At 47.3% G+C, this 18144-nt stretch overlaps 1 protein-coding gene across 1 annotated transcript in view; it reads left to right on the top strand.

The window, feature by feature from the left end:
- The window catches only part of ITGA8 (integrin subunit alpha 8), a 287198-nt gene that overhangs the window by 220731 nt on the left and 48323 nt on the right, over positions 1-18144 (top strand). Inside the window, exon 26 of the mRNA XM_075315623.1 lies at positions 386-517. Within this exon, the coding sequence (XP_075171738.1) occupies positions 386-517 (132 nt within the window). The remainder of the gene's footprint in view (positions 1-385; positions 518-18144) is intronic.

Raw genomic sequence — 18144 nt, 5'->3', positions numbered from 1 at the left:
GTATGGCACTATTATATAAGCACCGTAGTGTTATAAATTTAGTAACTCATGATGCAATATTTCTTTAAAGAAGACCATTTGTCCCTGACATATTTCCCCAATGACTTCCAAACACCCCAATCTGGTTTTTGGCACAACCTTGTTATTCTAGTATTAGCATTAATATTATTTATTTTTGGAAATATCTGGCTTTTTATGTGGGTAATTGCTTTGTTGATAATAGTCAACCATCAAAAATGTTCACTCTCGTTCCATCTCATTACGGACAGTTGTCATGGGTTTTATTACCTCAAATAGTAGTTCCATTTTGGAAGGTTTCTGACTCCTTAACTCTCAGATTATAAGTCATTTCAATTTTCTAATGAATTTATTGTTGTCTCTGCAGTCAAGTGAACCTGAAGACACTCCAGAATTAGCTGCTTTCCTACGAAATTCCAGTGTCTCTCATGCCGTGAGTCGAAGAGACATAGCGATGGCTGAACCTCTGAGGCATAACCCCATATCAACTAAACTACTGGTAAGAACATGGCATCCTATGGTAAAAACGCTGATTCAGGTGAAAGGTATCTTCCCCGATCTCCCCATAATCATAATGACTCTGATATACATTACGTGAGTAAACTAACATTAGTACAGCTTAATAGTAGACTTGGTGCAAATCGATTCGCATGACTTGGTCCATTGGCTATGTCAACAATCTTTGGCCGCTTGATGGGAGCCTTGAGAACCAGCGCCTAATTCCAGGCATCTGCGGTTCATCTTTTGCTTACTCAACCATACTCAACAACATCTTCGCAGTATGACGTACATGTGGCATCATGGCAGCCCAGCTAACCAAAATAAGACCCACAGAGGAGGAACCAGGAGATAAAAAGCGCATCTCAGGCTTCTCATCTAGCAACCATAGAAAATTGTCTTGGCCAAAAGACCAGGTCTCGTGAATCGATTCATAGCAACTCTACTTAATCGCAGTTGAAGAATTACAAATTAGAGGTGCCGAGGACTCCTGGGAAGTTCCTCCATGATTTGGAGATATCATAGTGGTTTGACTTTGCTAATTGTAAACCTAAACATTCATGCTTGGCTATGAAATTTGTGGGAACTCTGGAGAACATTCTTAAATATCATTTCATGAGCAACCTGCTTAGGTTGCCTGAAAATGCAACTTGATTGGTAACTATAGTCGACAGTTTTGGCATCACAGAAAACCCAATTGAATGTATCCGCTCACCGTGTAAAGCTCAGTCCTGGTTTCGTCAACTCACAGAAAACCTTACAAACTGAAATAAACACAATTAATTCAAGACTAAAAAAAAGAGGATATAAAAACTGGATGCTTAGCAGAGCACAAAAAATTGTAAAATTAAAGAATATTTCAACTAAAGATTCCATCCAGACTTTACCAAAAAATCAATCGACTGCTCATTCAGCCATCACCTTAGCTCTACAATATAGCAACCAATTTGCAGATATACGAAAAATCTTTTTCCGTAATCTAAATATATTGAAAGCTGATACAACCCTAAAGAAGATTCTCGATAATAACTGCAGAGTGGTTGCTAAAAGAGCAATGTCTCTAGGTGACAAATTATCCCCAAGCGACATCAACAAGAAAAAATCGAATCTTATAGGCACCAATTGGCTGTCCTTAAAAGGTTTTTATCAATGTGCAAGAAAACAATGTAAACTATGTCCATTGACTCCTAGGAAAACCGTGTCTTTCAATAATAATAATGATGCCAGCAGCTATGCAATTAAAACTTTTATGAATTGCAGAAGCACATACATAATTTACTTGGCAGAATGCACAACCTGCAAACTAAAATATATTGGAAGCACAAAACGTGAACTTCATATACGTATAAAAGAACATCTATATGATATAATACATAAAAAAAACCTCTAGAGGTGTCGCGGGCGGGGAGGAGGGTGTAAGTACACTACGCTCACCCCTTCTGCTCGGGTCCGGCGGTGGCTGCTCAGTGGTGGCTCGAGCGGTGGGCCGGATCCCGGGGGTTTCTCGAGCGGCACTCCTCGCCCGTGAGTGAAAGGGGTTGGTTGAGTGTGGGGATTGTTTATTGTCCGTGACGCCACCCACGGTTGTGGTGATTTCACCACCGCTGCTCAATATGGGGATCCCGGGGATGGTGATGCGGAGCAGCCAGGTGTTGTGTTGCCCCTCCGTGGGTAGGGGTTGGTGATCCCGGGGCCCGGTGATGGCTTGGGAGGTGCAGGGCCTGGTGGGCGCAGGTACGTGGGGGCAGCGCTGTGCCTTGCGGCACTGTGGTACTCACTCAGCCTGAGACGTTGACACAGTTTTTACGGTAAACCAAACGGCTGGGAAGACGGTCCCACGGACGGCTGCACTTGCTCTCCCAGTAGGTGACGGTGATGTCCCTCTTCCTTGCACCTTTGTTTACTTGTTGGTTGCGATGGGTCCCCACCGGTAACCCGCTCCCCGGCTTCAAGCTGGACCGGGGGAGCTCTACTCTTTGCCCGCAGGCGCTGGCCCTGAGAAACTGGTGCCTTGGCGGTGGCGGTGTCTCTCCTACTCTGGTTGGGCTGTTGCCTTCAATCGGGACTTGGTTGTTGGGGGATCTACGTCCCCTTCACTGACGGATTTGGCAAATTCTGGCGACTCCTAGCCTTGCCGGGGTCCGAGAGGCCCCTGCCCTGGTGCTGACTGTCCTTCGGAACACTGCTCCAGACCACCGGGCCACTACCCGTCCGCGGTCCTTCCAGGAACTTCCAAACGGTCCCCCTCCAGACAGTCACCGCCGTTGCTGACCTTGCTGACCTGTCCTGCACACAGCTGGACTACTTCAGGCTTTTTCTCTGTCACCACTCTTGCTTTCCTCCTTTACCACTTTACTTTCTTCTACTTTCACTTCCTTAGCTCATCTTAGCTGTTTACTCCTCTCTAGCCCTCAGCTAGACTTCAACTCTTGCCCTGCCTGGGCTCAACTGCCGGTTTTTCCCGCCTCCAGAGCTGTGTTCTCCTCGGTGGGCGGAGCCAACCGCCTGGACCACCCCCCTGGTGTGAACCCCAGCCTCTGGAGGAAGGCAACAAGGATTTTTGTTCAGCTTTGGTGTTCCTAACTGGGATGTAGGGTGTGGTGGTGTGTGACCTGTGTCCCCTGGCTTGCCCAGGGCGACACATTCCCCCTTAGCAAAATGCAGACCGTCCGCGGGCTGCCGTCCAACACCGGTTTTATTTTTCTGAAAATATAACATGGTTAAATAATAACATAAATACATTTTTAATAACTCTTCCCTTAACGGGAGGCACTTTTACTTTAACGTTGCATAACGGTTTACGGTTACGGTTTCCGCTCTCTCCCACCCAAGCAACCTGGCCCTGATGCTGCCCCTAAATCCCAGGCAGCACCCCTTGACCCACAGTCCAGCACACGGTACCCGAGCGGGATCTGTCCTTCCCTCCAGAGGGTAGCCACCGGTTCCTTTGGTGGCTGGGCCCCAGCCTGCTCTGCTCAGGGCCCTCCCTCCAACCTGCCTCTCCGGAGGCGGCCTGCGGAAAACGGTAACGGCAAACAACATATTTACAAGCCACTTAACGTTTGTGGGTGCCCTGCAAGTTCACGGGCTTGTCCATGGAAAGTCCTCCATGCAAAACTTTTTAAACGGTCCCTACGGGGACAACGGTGCCGGCTCCTGCCGGATGCAAATCACAAAGCAAATCAGGTGAAACTTCGGTAATCATTTTCTTCTTATCATTTTTCAAACTTTCCAAACTTTTAAACAAACAACATAGTGGTGGTCCCAACGGGGACTGCTGCAGCGGGCATCCGCTGCCCTACTCCAGGCCTTCAGCTTCATCCGAGGGAGGGGGTGCCGAGCTCACTCTGCTCTCCTGGCTGCCCCGTAGTTTCACATCCAGGGCAAACCACCCCCTCTCTCCGCAGTGTCGGATGTACCGAACAAGGTCTCCCGGCATTAGGTTGCGGCCAGGATGCTCCTCGGGCAGGTGGGCATTCACATCCCGCCGGGCTACAAACACTTCGGCCTCCAGGCCCGGCTCGTAGATGAACCCGTAGCCCCGGCGGACATCAAACCGCCTCACCTGTCCCTCGTACAGCGGTCCCCGGACACGGAACGTGGCCTGGCGGAGATTTTCTTTTTCTCGGATAGCTCGGGCCACCAGCTCGGCCTTCTTCCGTTCCCTCTCAGCGATCTCCAGGCCCAGCGGTACCGGCTCTCTATCCCAATACGGCGCTGCTGCCAGCGCCGGCGCACGGGTCGGGCCCCGCGGGACATCCTGAACGTTGCCCACTGTCAGAAATCTGGGCGGCATGTCCCGCGGTGTCTTGGCCTTGGGCGCTGCCTTGCAGCAACAACCCGGCGCTACCTCAGCCGAGGTGTGGGGGATGGGCATAGGGGCTTTCCGCTGCTGGGCCTTCGGTTCGGAGCGGGTCATCGGCTCCGGCTCGGGGAACTTCTCAAGGGATGCCTCCGGTTCAACCTTCGGGATCTTCCACGGCAACACCTCCGGTTTACTACGGGCTCCGGCTACAGGTTGGCCCGCCTGGGCGGGGACGCTGGGTACTGCTACCGGTTGCGGTGGTAGCAGGCCTAGTGGCGGGGTCACGGCCTCCGGGACGGGTGGCGAGGGAGGCGACGGGGGGAGAGGGCTTGGACCGGGCCCCACAGCCGCGATGACCGGCCCTTCAAGGGCATCGGGACGTGGGTCACTCACCCTCCCTTTCTCCGCCTCCTCCTCGCGTCTCCGCACGGTGGCTACAACGTCCGCCATGTCGGCCTCCCACTCCTCCATGAGGAGCTGCATCTTCACCTGCAGCCGTTGGTAGAGCTGCGCGGTCCGGATTTCCACCCACGCCGCGGTTCCAGGCGCGGGGGCTACGGTGTCGCGGGACGGCATCCACATGATGGCTTCTTCTTCCAGGAACGGTATATCTGCAGAGTCCTGGCGTCCCTGCTTTTATAGCTGCAGCTACATGCGTCCAGCCGCCATCGCGTCCCCCTCAGCTCTTTCCGGCCCCTCCCCACTCGGGGCGGGGTTTTGGCCTTCGCGCCTCTGCTACTCGAGAAGACGCTCGAGCGGGAACTTTTCGCGCCAAAGATGGCGGCTTCTGAAATTTTTCTGCCGGATATCTCCGGCGGTAACAAGGCGCACCTCTACCAAACGGCAGAGCGGTAAGATCCTGTTCGTGACGCCAAGTTGTCGCGGGCGGGGAGGAGGGTGTCAGCACACTACGCTCACCCCTTCTGCTCGGGTCCGGCGGTGGCTGCTCAGTGGTGGCTCGAGCGGTGGGCCGGATCCCGGGGGTTTCTCGAGCGGCACTCCTCGCCCGTGAGTGAAAGGGGTTGGTTGGGTGTGGGGATTGTTTATTGTCCGTGACGCCACCCACGGTTGTGGTGATTTCACCACCGCTGCTCAATATGGGGATCCGGGGATGGTGATGCGGAGCAGCCAGGTGTTGTGTTGCCCCTCCGTGGGTAGGGGTTGGTGATCCCGGGGCCCGGTGATGGCTTGGGAGGTGCAGGGCCTGGTGGGCGCAGGGACGCGGGGGCAGCGCTGTGCCTTGTGGCACTGTGGTACTCACTCAGCCTGAGACGTTGACACAGTTTTTACGGTAAACCAAACGGCTGGGAAGACGGTCCCACGGACGGCTGCACTTGCTCTCCCAGTAGGTGACGGTGATGTCCCTCTTCCTTGCACCTTTGTTTACTTGTTGGTTGCGATGGGTCCCCACCGGTAACCCGCTCCCCGGCTTCAAGCTGGACCGGGGGAGCTCTACTCTTTGCCCGCAGGCGCTGGCCCTGAGAAACTGGTGCCTTGGCGGTGGCGGTGTCTCTCCTACTCTGGTTGGGCTGTTGCCTTCAATCGGGACTTGGTTGTTGGGGGATCTACGTCCCCTTCACTGACGGATTTGGCAAATTCTGGCGACTCCTAGCCTTGCCGGGGTCCGAGAGGCCCCTGCCCTGGTGCTGACTGTCCTTCGGAACACTGCTCCAGACCGCCGGGCCACTACCCGTCCGCGGTCCTTCCATTAACTTCCAAACGGTCCCCCTCCAGACAGTCACCGCCGTTGCTGACCATGCTGACCTGTCCTGCACACAGCTGGACTACTTCAGGCTTTTTCTCTGTCACCACTCTTGCTTTCCTCCTTTACTTTCTTCTACTTTCACTTCCTTAGCTCATCTTAGCTGTTTACTCCTCTCTAGCCCTCAGCTAGACTTCAACTCTTGCCCTGCCTGGGCTCAACTGCCGGTTTTTCCCGCCTCCAGAGCTGTGTTCTCCTCGGTGGGCGGAGCCAACCGCCTGGCCCACCCCCCTGGTGTGAACCCCAGCCTCTGGAGGAAGGCAACAAGGATTTTTGTTCAGCTTTGGTGTTCCTAACTGGGATGTAGGGTGTGGTGGTGTGTGACCTGTGTCCCCTGGCTTGCCCAGGGCGACACAGAGGCACTTCCCAGTTATCAACACATTTCATTAATAAACATGATGGTAAAACTGACACTTTACAGGTACGGTATATGGCATGGAAAAAATATACAGGTCACACAGAGGGGGTAATATGGAGAAACTTCTGCGCAAAAGAGAGGTCTGGTGGATATTCAAACTGGGAACCACATTCCCTCAAGGTTTGTATCTCCGCAGAGACCTCATGATCTTTTATTGACCAATAAATAGTAAAAGTTTTTTATGTTGCTGTATTCCAGCAAAAAAATCCCCGTATTCCTCATGCTAACTGCCAATTATTATCCCATCAATTACTAATTTTACAGACATCAACCTGATATGTGAATATTTTACTTTAAAATGTCTAACAGTAATCCATCATTTGCAACAAAGATTATCTCCAAATGTACGACTCATGATTTTGATCCACATACCTACGGCCGACATAAATCCCATGCGATACTTTCATGCGATTGTAGTATAACCCTTTGTGTTTCGCAATTGGTGCACGGTTTTTTCTGTGCTGGTCGGGGCACTGGCCAGCCGCAAGGAACGTGTTTTGCCCATTGAAAAAACTTGAGCTCCAATTTTAACTCTCAATGCTTGTAACATCAATCATTCTGCCAAGCTCATGAACGGCCGCATCGCGGATTCAGCTGTGACATTCACAGAGTGTGGGTCACTCTGTGAGTAATAACTCATCAGCTTACTACTACAACAGATACATCTAGCCGGCTCCTCTATGTACTTGTGTCGCCCGGGGACCAGGGGGTACTCAGATCCGGGCCACGAGGTCACTTCTGTGGGTATCACGGTAGCGTGACCCGGTCTGTGATCCCAGGCTCCACAGTAAAAGGGGATTTGTTAAGGGAGATTGTCGGGGGCGTGGCCTGCACGCTGATGGCGACGGCTGCTTGAAGGAGAGCTCTGTGCTGACAGCAGGATAAACCGGCTCTTATCAGCTCACAGATAACAGGATTACCAGCTACAGGAGGTGTGAGTAACCCCAGCCCCCAGCTATGCCTAAAGCTGGTGTCACACTAAACGACAGCGACAACGACGTCGCTGTTACGTCACCATTTTCGGTGACGTAACAGCGACCTTGTAAGTCGCTGTTATGATCGCTGCTTAGCTGTCAAACACAGCAGAAGCAGCGATCATAAGGTCGCTGTGCTACATGTTCAGAGAGCAGGGAGCCGCGCTTAGCGCTGGCTCCTTGCTCTCCTGCAGCACACATCGGGTTAATTAACCCGATGTGTGCTGCAGCTACATGTCACAGTTCAGAGAGCAGGGAGCCTCGCTTAGCGCTGGCTCCTTGCTCTCCTGCAGCACACATCGGGTTAATTAACCCGATGTGTGCTGCAGCTACATGTCACAGTTCAGAGAGCAGGGAGCCGCGCTTAGCGCTGGCTCCTTGCTCTCCTGCAGCACACATCGGGTTAATTAACCTGATGTGTGCTGCAGCTACATGTCACAGTGCAGAGAGCAGGGAGCCGCGCGCACTGCTTAGCGCTGGCTCCTTGCTCTCCTTGCTACAGTATACATCGGGTTAATTACCCGATGCATACTGCAGCCACATGTCACAGTGCAGGAGCCGGCGCTGGCAGCAAGAGCGGAGGCTGGTAACCAGCGTAAACATCGGGTAACCAGGGAAAGGTCTTCCCTTGGTTACCCGATGTTTACGCTGGTTACAGCTTACCGCAGCTGCCAGTGCCGGCTCCTGATCGCTTCATTTCGTCGCTCTCTCGCTGTCACACACAGCGATGTGTGTGTCACAGCGGGAGAGTGACGACCAAAAAATGAAGCTGGACATTCAGCAACGACCGGCGACCTCACAGCAGGGGCCAGGTCGTTGCTGGATGTCACACACAGCGACAGCGACGGGACGTCGCTGCAACGTCACAGAAAATGGTGACGTAGCAGCGACGTCGTTGTCGTCGTCGTTATGTGTGACACCAGCTTAAGGGGAGACCTAAAAAAACTGGCACTCCAGCCAAACTGACAGACTTCTTCCCCCTGGATAGGGATCTCTCCTTACCAAGCAAGATGGCTTCCCACTCAGCTTCTTCCCACTCCTCACAGGGAGAAACAGGCTGTTTAAGAGGCTGCACAGCCATTCCTCTGACAGAGGAAACAATGCAAGCTCTGCTGAAAACGCTGAGGGCTTCCTTGCAGGCTGATCTCAGAGAAATAGTAAGAGAGCTGAAGGAAGAGATCAGGTCTCTAGGGGTCCGCACAGAGCATGTAGAAACTAAGATGGCTGAATTTGCAACATCACATAACAATCTGATAGATGCTAACACAGCTTTGGAAAAGGAGGTGGAGGCACTAAAGCTTAAAATCAGTGATATAGAGGACAGATCCCGAAGAAATAACCTAAAAATCAGAGGGATTCCCTCATCAGTAGCAGATAAAGACCTCCAGGAATACTTCCACAAGTTTCTGCAGCTTATACTCCCTGGATGGGACACCAGAGACCTGATAGTGGACAGGATTCATAGAGTCCCTAAAGCCAAAGGCATAGATCCAGCTCTGCCTAAAGATGTCCTGGCTAGACTTCATTTCTATAAAACAAAAGAAGCTGTGCTTCACACACTGAGGGGAAGTCCATCCCTGCCAGACACTTTCATGGGACTAAAAATCTTCCCAGATCTTTCTGCTGCAACTCTTAATAAAAGAAGAGAATTTGCCCACCTTTCTAAACTCCTTAGAGATCAAGACATCAAGTACAAGTGGGGTTTTCCGGTGAAGATGATAATTTTCAAAGATGGAGGCACTCACATATGTCATACTCCTCAGCTGGGCAAATTGCTGGATGACTGGGGAATAGCCCACCCACCAAACCCTGGTGGGCAGGAGAATCATAGAGGCCCTCCAGACAGGATTAACCCTGAATGGTCAGTAGCTTAGCTGGGACTCCTTCCTGCTTATGGCACCTGCTGTCCCTGCTCCTGTGACACGGGATGTCACGTAGCCCCCCTGATGTTCTCGCCTATGGCGAGCGGTTATACACCGGGCACCCTACTCGGGGCAAACCGGTGTTGTTGGAATTTTTTTGTTTTTGTTCCTCTTCTCACAAATGTTTCTTAATTTTTTTCTGGAAATTTCTCTCAATTCCTTGCTGGTCTAGCCCCTGTCATCCCTGATGGCGTTCCTAGGAATTCAACCCCCCCTGCGGCTCCAATATGAGAATTAAGATATTGTCTATTAATGTGAACGGACTCAACTCCCCAGCAAAAAGGTCAATGATGTGGAGAGAGGTGAAGGCATCTAACTGTGATATAGCGTGCATTCAGGAGACCCACCTTCTTTCCACAGATAATAAACGGCTACTTCATCCAAGCTTCCAACACACCTTTTTTTCTAATGACTCAAAAAAAAGAGGAGGAGTGGCCATTTTAATAAAGAACTCAGTGGCCTTTAAATTGATAAATGTCAGTTATGGAGCGGATGGAAGATATATTATTTTGTCTTGTTATATCAACAGCGTCCCTTATACCTTGGCAACGGTCTACTCCCCAAATTCATCACAATTGACCTTTGCTAGGAAATTTTTCCAAGCATTCAAAGATACTGCCACAGGGGCGGAAATCATCTGTGGAGACTTTAATATACCTGTAATACGCTCCATGGATTGCTCCAACACCAGCATCCCACATGCTAAGGAACTTAAGCATCTCATCAATGAATTCCATTTTCATGACATCTGGAGATATTTGCACGCATCAGAAAGAGACTATACGTTCTTCTCTTCCAGGCATCGCTCATACAGTAGAATTGATTTTTTTTTGGTCGATAGCAAATCTATAAGTAATTGTGTGGCAGCTGATATTGGTTTAATTACTTGGACAGATCATGCGCCGATCTCTTTGTCTGTTCAGGGTAGCTTTAATGTTCAAAATTCCCCTAGGTGGAGACTGAATACCAGCTTGCTTGGTAGGCAGAAGGTACATGATGAAGTAGAGTCAGTGTTAACAGAATATTTTAAACTTAATAATAATGGGGAAATTTCTGACGAGACCCTGTGGGCTGCTCATAAAGCCGTAGTCAGAGGGCAGCTCATAAAAATAGCCTCCATCCAAAAACGGAAAAAAGACGCAGATATTAAATATATATTAACCCGTATTCATCACCTTGAATCCCTGAATAAAGCCAAAGCATCCCCTAACTTGACTAAAGAAATTGTAACCCATAGATTCCAACTAAGATCCCTACTCCTGCAAAAATACGAACATAATCTTAAAAAAAATAGATCGACATTTTATGCTATGGGGGATAGAGCGGGGTCCTTATTGGCAAGAAGGACGAAAAAACGTGAGGTCCAATCTAAAATAGAATTCCTGAGGGACCCGAACGGAACAATCACTAGACAGCCCATTGAAATAGCAGAAGCATTTGCGAAATACTATGAGGCCCTGTATAATCTAAAATATGATTCCAATACGTCACAGCCGACTCAAGTGGATATACAGGGTTTCCTAGACACCCTGGATCTTCCCCGGGTCTCAGATGAGCAATTAGAGGAACTTAATCTTCCCTTTACTACACATGAAATCCTAGGTGCCATTAAAATGACTAAGTCTAACTCTGCCCCGGGCCCCGATGGGCTGCCATACGAATATTACAAACAATTTACATCCACTCTGTCCCCCCTTATGTTAAAAACCTTCAATTTTTGGCAAAATAAAGGGTCAATTTCCCCAGACAACTTAGAAGCGATAATTATCACGCTACCAAAGCCAGGGAAACCTGCAGACACCCCGGGTAATTTTAGGCCCATTTCACTCCTAAATTGTGATGTTAAAATTTATGCCAAACTAGTGGCAGATAGACTTCATAAAGTGATCCCGACCTTAGTGGCTCCAGACCAAGTTGGGTTTGTGACAGGGAGGCAATCTAAGGATGGCACCAGACGGATGCTTGACTTGATTGGACTGGTGGAGATATCGGGTGAACCCAGTGCATTCCTGTCTCTTGATGCTGAAAAAGCCTTTGACAGGGTGCACTGGGGATACCTGGAGAGAGTTCTAACAAAATTCGGGTTCTTGGGGAACATCAAGTCATCCATTCTAGCCCTCTACTCTTACCCAAATGCGTCAGTGTTGGCATCGGGGTTTCTGTCATCTAAATTTCAAATAAGTAATGGCACCCGCTAGGGGTGTCCATTGTCTCCCGCTATTTTTGCTTTAGTGGTAGAACCTCTGGCGGAAGCTATACGAAAAAACATAGCCATTTCTGGTATAAGAGTTGGGGAATTTGAACATAAACTTGGTTTATACGCAGACGATGTGATAATTTCCTGTTCTAACCTTGCAGTGTCAATTCCAGCAGTGGTGAACACATTATCAAACTTTTCTAAAGTGTCGTATTATAAGCTTAATGCGGCAAAGTCTTTGATACTGCCGTTTAATGTACCGGTGGAGGCCAGGAGTGCGCTGGAGGGGGCCTTTCAATTCAAATGGTGCGACAGGGGGATACCTTATTTGGGTATTAAGCTGACACCATCGCAGATGTTAATTAAAGAAAATTTGGAACCTCTGATCCAAAATTTAGAAAAGGAATTGGGAAGGTATGAAAAAATATCATTGTCCTGGATGGCCAGGATACAGTCCTTTAAAATGGTTTTCTTACCCAAAATATTGTATGTGCTCAGATGCCTTCCCATCAAAATTTCTCACAAAACCCTGATGAAACTTCAATCGTTGACTAACAAATTTGTCTGGGGTAATAAAAGGGCTAGGGTCGCAGGTAAAGTGTTATACCCCCTATATGACTTAGGGGGATTGGGCACCCCAAACATAACGGCATATTATAAAGCTTTACTAATTGAATCACTAAAGGAATGGTGGCGTCCAGGTAATTCACATAGATGGGCTCAGATTGAAAATTTCCTGTCCCGCCAGGGCTCGGTCAGAAGAATGATGGAAGCAGAATATTTGAGCCGTTCACGGTTCTCCCCGTGTGTTCCCACCATGTCAGCCTCCCTGGAGGTCTGGCGAAATGACTTGATTCATAAGATTCAGATTCCTCTTTCAGAGATTTCCCTCAAGTCGTTGGAATCTCAAATCCCCTTTTTGAATCTGGCCAGGTGGGAGGGATCGGGCATTACAGTGCTGGCGGATCTATACTCTGATTTGGGTGTTAACCCCTTTAATGAAATAGTACGGGAACACCCCTCTTTAAAGGGCTGTTTCTATCAACACATCCAAATTAGTCATTTTCTGGCCTCTAAATTTCCTCCAAAGTCAAAGCCTCTGTTACCTACAACAAAAGCTTTGGTATTTAAAAAGATAATTAAATCCAAAGGTATCTCCTCGACATACAAATGGCTCAATAACCCCCCCCGAAGAGAAAAAATCTCCTTATATGAATAAATGGGACGTGGAGTTGAGTGTCTCTACCTCACCTTCAAACTGGCACTCGGCATCAGCAAATATCCAAAAATATTCCAAGTGTATAAATCATCTGGAGCAACTGAAAAAAGTACACCTGCGATGGTATCGGTCCCCAGCCAACTTAGCACAGTTCCTCCCAAATTATTCGCCACATTGTTGGAAGGGCTGCCTCCAAAGGGGTACTCTTGGTCACTGCTGGTGGGCTTGTCCCAAGGTTTTCTCGTTCTGGTTGGAGGTGTTTGGCCTGATGGGTGAGCTGACAGGCAATCGTATTAATCCGAATCCAGCTCTGGCAGTGCTAAACGTGGGTATAGAGGAGTTCTCTTGGGAATCCAGGGGTTTATTAGTTCACATTCTAGTAGCTGCCAGATATTGCATAAGTTTGCACTGGAAATCCCCAAAGACGCCTACATTAGTTGAACTATATAACCGAATTAATCTCCAATGCCAATACGAGTTCTGTCTGGCTCACTCCATCCGCGCCAAAAACAAAATACTTCAGATTTGGGACACGTGGTTAAACTCTGTATATGCATCCCCTGTCAGGCATCTGTTTCCAGGGCAAACTGTTGATAATTAAAAACGGGTCAAATAGGCTCAAAGTGTGTGTTACGCAGGGAGTTCACCCATACCACATGTCAATATTCAAGGTGTTTAAATCTCTGTTGTTGTTACTGCTCGGGCTACCCCGAAACGCCATCTAATTCCCTCCCTCCCCCCTCCCCCTCCCTGGTTGCTTCCTTGCAACCATCCATGGTTCTCCCCCTCTCCCCCACCTCTCTCTCCCCTCCCTTTTCTTATCTTCCTTTCTTATTCTCTGGTTCTGGTTGTTTGGATCCCTCATTTTGAGGATTAAAGAGTAAATTGGTAGGTTGACGCTATACGTATTGGGTATTGATTAACCTAAAAAAGTTGCAACTTGCATCAGACATGATTGGTGGTGGTGTGACAGGAAATGTGAATCATAATCAAAGGTGATACTACCACATGTTACAGCGTTGTTTTCTTTGTGTATTATTGCCAATGATACCTGAATTTCTCCTTTTTTTGTAATGTAACTTCCTACAATAAAAATTGATTGGATTAAAAAAAAAAAAAGGGAGATTGTCCGTGACGCCACCCACGGTTGTGGTGATTATATGGACACCACCGCTGCTCTGTATGGGGATCCCGGGAGCGGTGACAGGGAGCAGCAAAGTTGTTGGTTCTCCCCTCCGTGGGTAGGGGGTAGTTGTCCCGGGGCCCGGTGATGGGGTAAGCAGGGCGCAGTGCTACGGTGCGGTGCCCGAGGGCACGGGCGTACTCACAAGTATTCCACACAGAGTCACTGGTAAACTAGGAATTGCCGGTGTCCGCAGCCTTCGGTACGGGGTGTTAGTGTCCCACACACGGTGCAGCAGCTCCTGTTGTTCTTTCCCTGCAGCCAGGTGCCTTTCTCTCCACTCTCTTCCTCCTTCTCAGCCGGGAACGGGGAATACACTCCCCTGCAGTAATCCGGGTCACCCAGGTACCGGGGGGCCACTACCCTGCCCAGCTACCTCTGGCCCCTTCCTCACTCACAGCCTGTCCCGGCCCTCTCGGAGCACGCTTCACCATCAGCCTGGGAGCTACAACTCCAGACTCCTCTTCTGTCTGTCTCTCCAAACACTCTGCTCCAGCCCCTCCCCTCTGCTCTGCTTTTCTCTTACCCTGGGGGATGTGGTTTGTCCTGCTGTGAGATCAGATTACCAAGGAGGATTAACTCTTTCTGTGACAACCTGGCTTTGCCAGGGCGTCACATACTAAGCATAACAAAGGCAAGAAACACATTGCCGACAATTTAACACAGACATCTACAGAACAATCTTAGTAGCTTTTGTCTGACACAATACACATTTATGCCTTGTTCATATTGACACAGCCAACAAAAGAAATCATCGCAATAAAAAAATAAATAAAAAATACATGTATATAAAAGAATCATAGTATCAATTTATTTACCTAAAATATATATTTATTTAAATAGAGAATTTGCGTAAAAATAGGTTATTTTGGTCATCTTGCACTTAAAATTGTGCTCAAGAAAGAAAAATATGTAACTACTCAACTGCACATAGTAATAAAAAAATAAAAAAACAGTAATAAAAAAATATATTTAAAAATAATTTTCTTGCATATTGCATTCAAGTTGGGTAGGAATAAAAGAAGGAAATGCACATATAGGCATATGCATGTGCACATAGCACAAATAAAATCCAACAAAATACAAAAAGGTTTTTATGTGTATTCTTCATATGTGCCAATCAATTTGTGTATAATCATGTGCTTGCATATACTCTATGTGAATGCACTTTTCTGATATTACATCTGCACATGTTATATATTTTTGAACTTAGTCCAGAAATTTGTTAAATTCGATAATTTGTATTTTACTTTTATTTATATCTATGTAACAAAATTATATGGAAGCCTTATTTTCAAGCATGTAGGGCGCTTAAATAACTTGAACATCTGTTCACTGATTGGCATCAGACGTCCCTGGCACTTCTGGTCATGCACAGTAGACCTCTCTGAAGCCAGGACGTGTACACCCGGCTTCATAATGCGCATGACAAGAAGTTCCGGGACTTCTGGTAATGTGTGCTGTCCGACGTCTGATGCGGTGAGAGTGGACACAGGTACGCGCGTGACCGCTGAGGATGACGCTGGGTAATGGGCATTGAATAGCATGTTAGCACACCCCTGTGGGCGTGCTAACATACTAAGAGGACAGATTATTCGCGGGGATATAACGCCTTTGTGACTTGTCCCTGCGCTCATTAGCATATCATAAAGGATCTTTAGAAATACTTTTTCTAAAGATCTCTTTATCTATGGTACTAGATACAGGGACGGTTATGCAGAGATTAGCAATATACACCCAGAACTGCTCATGGTTCTGGGTGCATATTGCACCTGACAGTTTCCCTTTTAGGGTGTGTGCTCACGATCAGTTTCACAGTGATTTGGATGCAGCATGCTTCAACTGCGTCCAAAACGCTGCATTGTACAGTACAAGCACAGTGGATGGGATTTATAGAAATCCCATGCCCACTGTGCATGTACTGCCTGCAGCATAAACTCATCTGCGGTGCGGCTTTCCGAGCCGCAAGCATGTAAATTCTTTGTTGCAGTCTGGCAAGTGTTCTCCACAGAGAGAGACCGAAACTGCCCGAGCCCGGATCGTGGGCACAAGCAGCTGCGGTCTCCTGCAGAGGAGACTTGCAGCTATGTAGGTCAGGACCCGCTGTGTCCTGGACACAGCGGGTCTAGATCGTGTGCACATACCCTAAAGGTCATTTTTTTTTTTGCAAAGATCTATCCTGAAATGATTGTAAAGCTCCTTGTAGAGTAGAATAATCATTTCTGTGTAGGTAACCTTTGAATATGTGTTTAGAGATATTCCAGTTGGAAGGTTGATCATGGTCAAACAACACTAGAACCATCATGTCTTGGAAGAAACAGTATTTGTCAACTTGTCTCATGTGCCCAAAGGACCCCTGAGTGTATCTTCTAAGGCATGTATGATACAAATCTGTTAAAGTATAATTATGTTAATTGACAGTCTCATGGAGACTGAATGGAGTGGCAAGACAATTGAGTGACCACTGCTCCATTCCATAGAGGAACACAGGATGGGCTTTCTGCCAATTGTTGGGAGTCCCCGTTGGTCAAACCTTCGCGAATAACTTGATGTCCCCGGATGCCCCATCAAGAGTGTTTTTAGAGTAGAAGTTTTACTTCATGTCCATTCTGCGGAGATTACCTAAGAAGTTATATTCAGAGATAAGGAATTCAGGTACTTGGACGAAGAAAAGACAAGAAGATTCAGTCTTTCCATGTTTCAGAGGAAACAACATTTGACCCTTTGCCTGATGGTTCCCAAAAGTTCAAGTCTTTTACCGAATCTTGGCAAATCTGGCTACAGCCATGTAATGTCACTCTCCCTCTATGTCTGGTCATAGGAACAAGTATGACATTTCCATCTCTTGGATTGTGAGAGATTGTAAGATACACATATTTTTCAAGTCGTTAATTAGAAACACATTTGATATTTTGCTCCAGGTCGTTGGCTTGTTTTCTCGTCTGGAAAGATGTTGTGTTCTGATTTTTTTTTTGTGATAGTTTGAAGATGTTGTGATTATTTTGTTGGCTTGGTCTGTAAATCTGTTGTAGATAAGATTTTTTTAACATACCAAAATAGAACAAGTGAGGCGTTTATACGGACAATTGGATTCCAAGAAATTAGATAAAATTGATGTCTCATCATTTATACTAAATCTCACTTGGAAATCTCTGAAGGTCACATAAAACACCTCAAAAAGATGGGCAGATTTCACCAGGGGGCTTCAGTTACCCTCAACTAACTTATACATTCGACCATTTGTAAAGCTTACTAGCCTAAAACGTGCGTGTTTCCTACAAAATCCAGTTGAAATGGTAGATTGTACGTGGTGGAAAATTCTGCCTTCCCTTGCCCAGTATTGTCTTTTTTCTTGTTACGGTGGACACATTGGCCCACATAATTTGGGCTAAAAAAGAAAAAAAACTGGTTAAAACGTTGCATCCAAAAATTAGCAACAAAATTTTCAAAATTCCCAAAAAAGAACAGTCCAGAAAAGTGAGCTGGGTCAAGTTGGAAACATATTTGTTGCCTCATTATTAATGGGGCATTAAATACAGAAAATGCACCAAAAAAACTCAAAATATTCCAGCAAATCCTCCTTTAATCTTCTCATATTCTCTGATCTTATTTTGTTTCACATTTCCAGTAAAACTGCAAAATCTATAAAGAATTCTGTGCATGTCTCAGCCATGCCTCCTCTCCTCCTTTTCACTGTCTTGTGTGTGGTGATAAGACAACTACTTGCAGCAGGAGCCTCTCCCCTTTTTTTCTGTCTGAGGAGGGAGAGCTTAAGCCATCCACAAGTTGAAGATAGAACTGGTCAAAAAGGAGAATAAACCTTTGTGTTCTCTTCTACGTTTCTAGAAGACAAACTGCTTATGTAGAAATACCACAGAATAACAAACAGCAAGGGAAACTAGATTTTATTGTTTAGTTTAAAGGGGTTTTCCACTACTTTTTTAACCCTCTTGCAATCTATCATAGCTCTTCAAAACATTACCTTTTGCAATATACTTGTATTGAATGTATAGCTTCTATGAACACATTTGGTTCACATAGTACTGAATTGTTATGCAGATTCTTCTACCTCCTCTGTTATGTCTGATACTTCCTTTTCCGGCACAGAAATCAGACAAAACAAAAGGAAGTTGTGATTCGGCTCCTGA

Source organism: Anomaloglossus baeobatrachus, chromosome 6, assembly GCF_048569485.1.
Source record: "Anomaloglossus baeobatrachus isolate aAnoBae1 chromosome 6, aAnoBae1.hap1, whole genome shotgun sequence".
Classification (NCBI taxonomy): Eukaryota; Metazoa; Chordata; class Amphibia; order Anura; family Aromobatidae; genus Anomaloglossus; species Anomaloglossus baeobatrachus.
The sequence above is the reverse complement of the archived record's forward strand: the minus strand, read 5'-3'. Positions and strand labels throughout refer to the sequence as shown.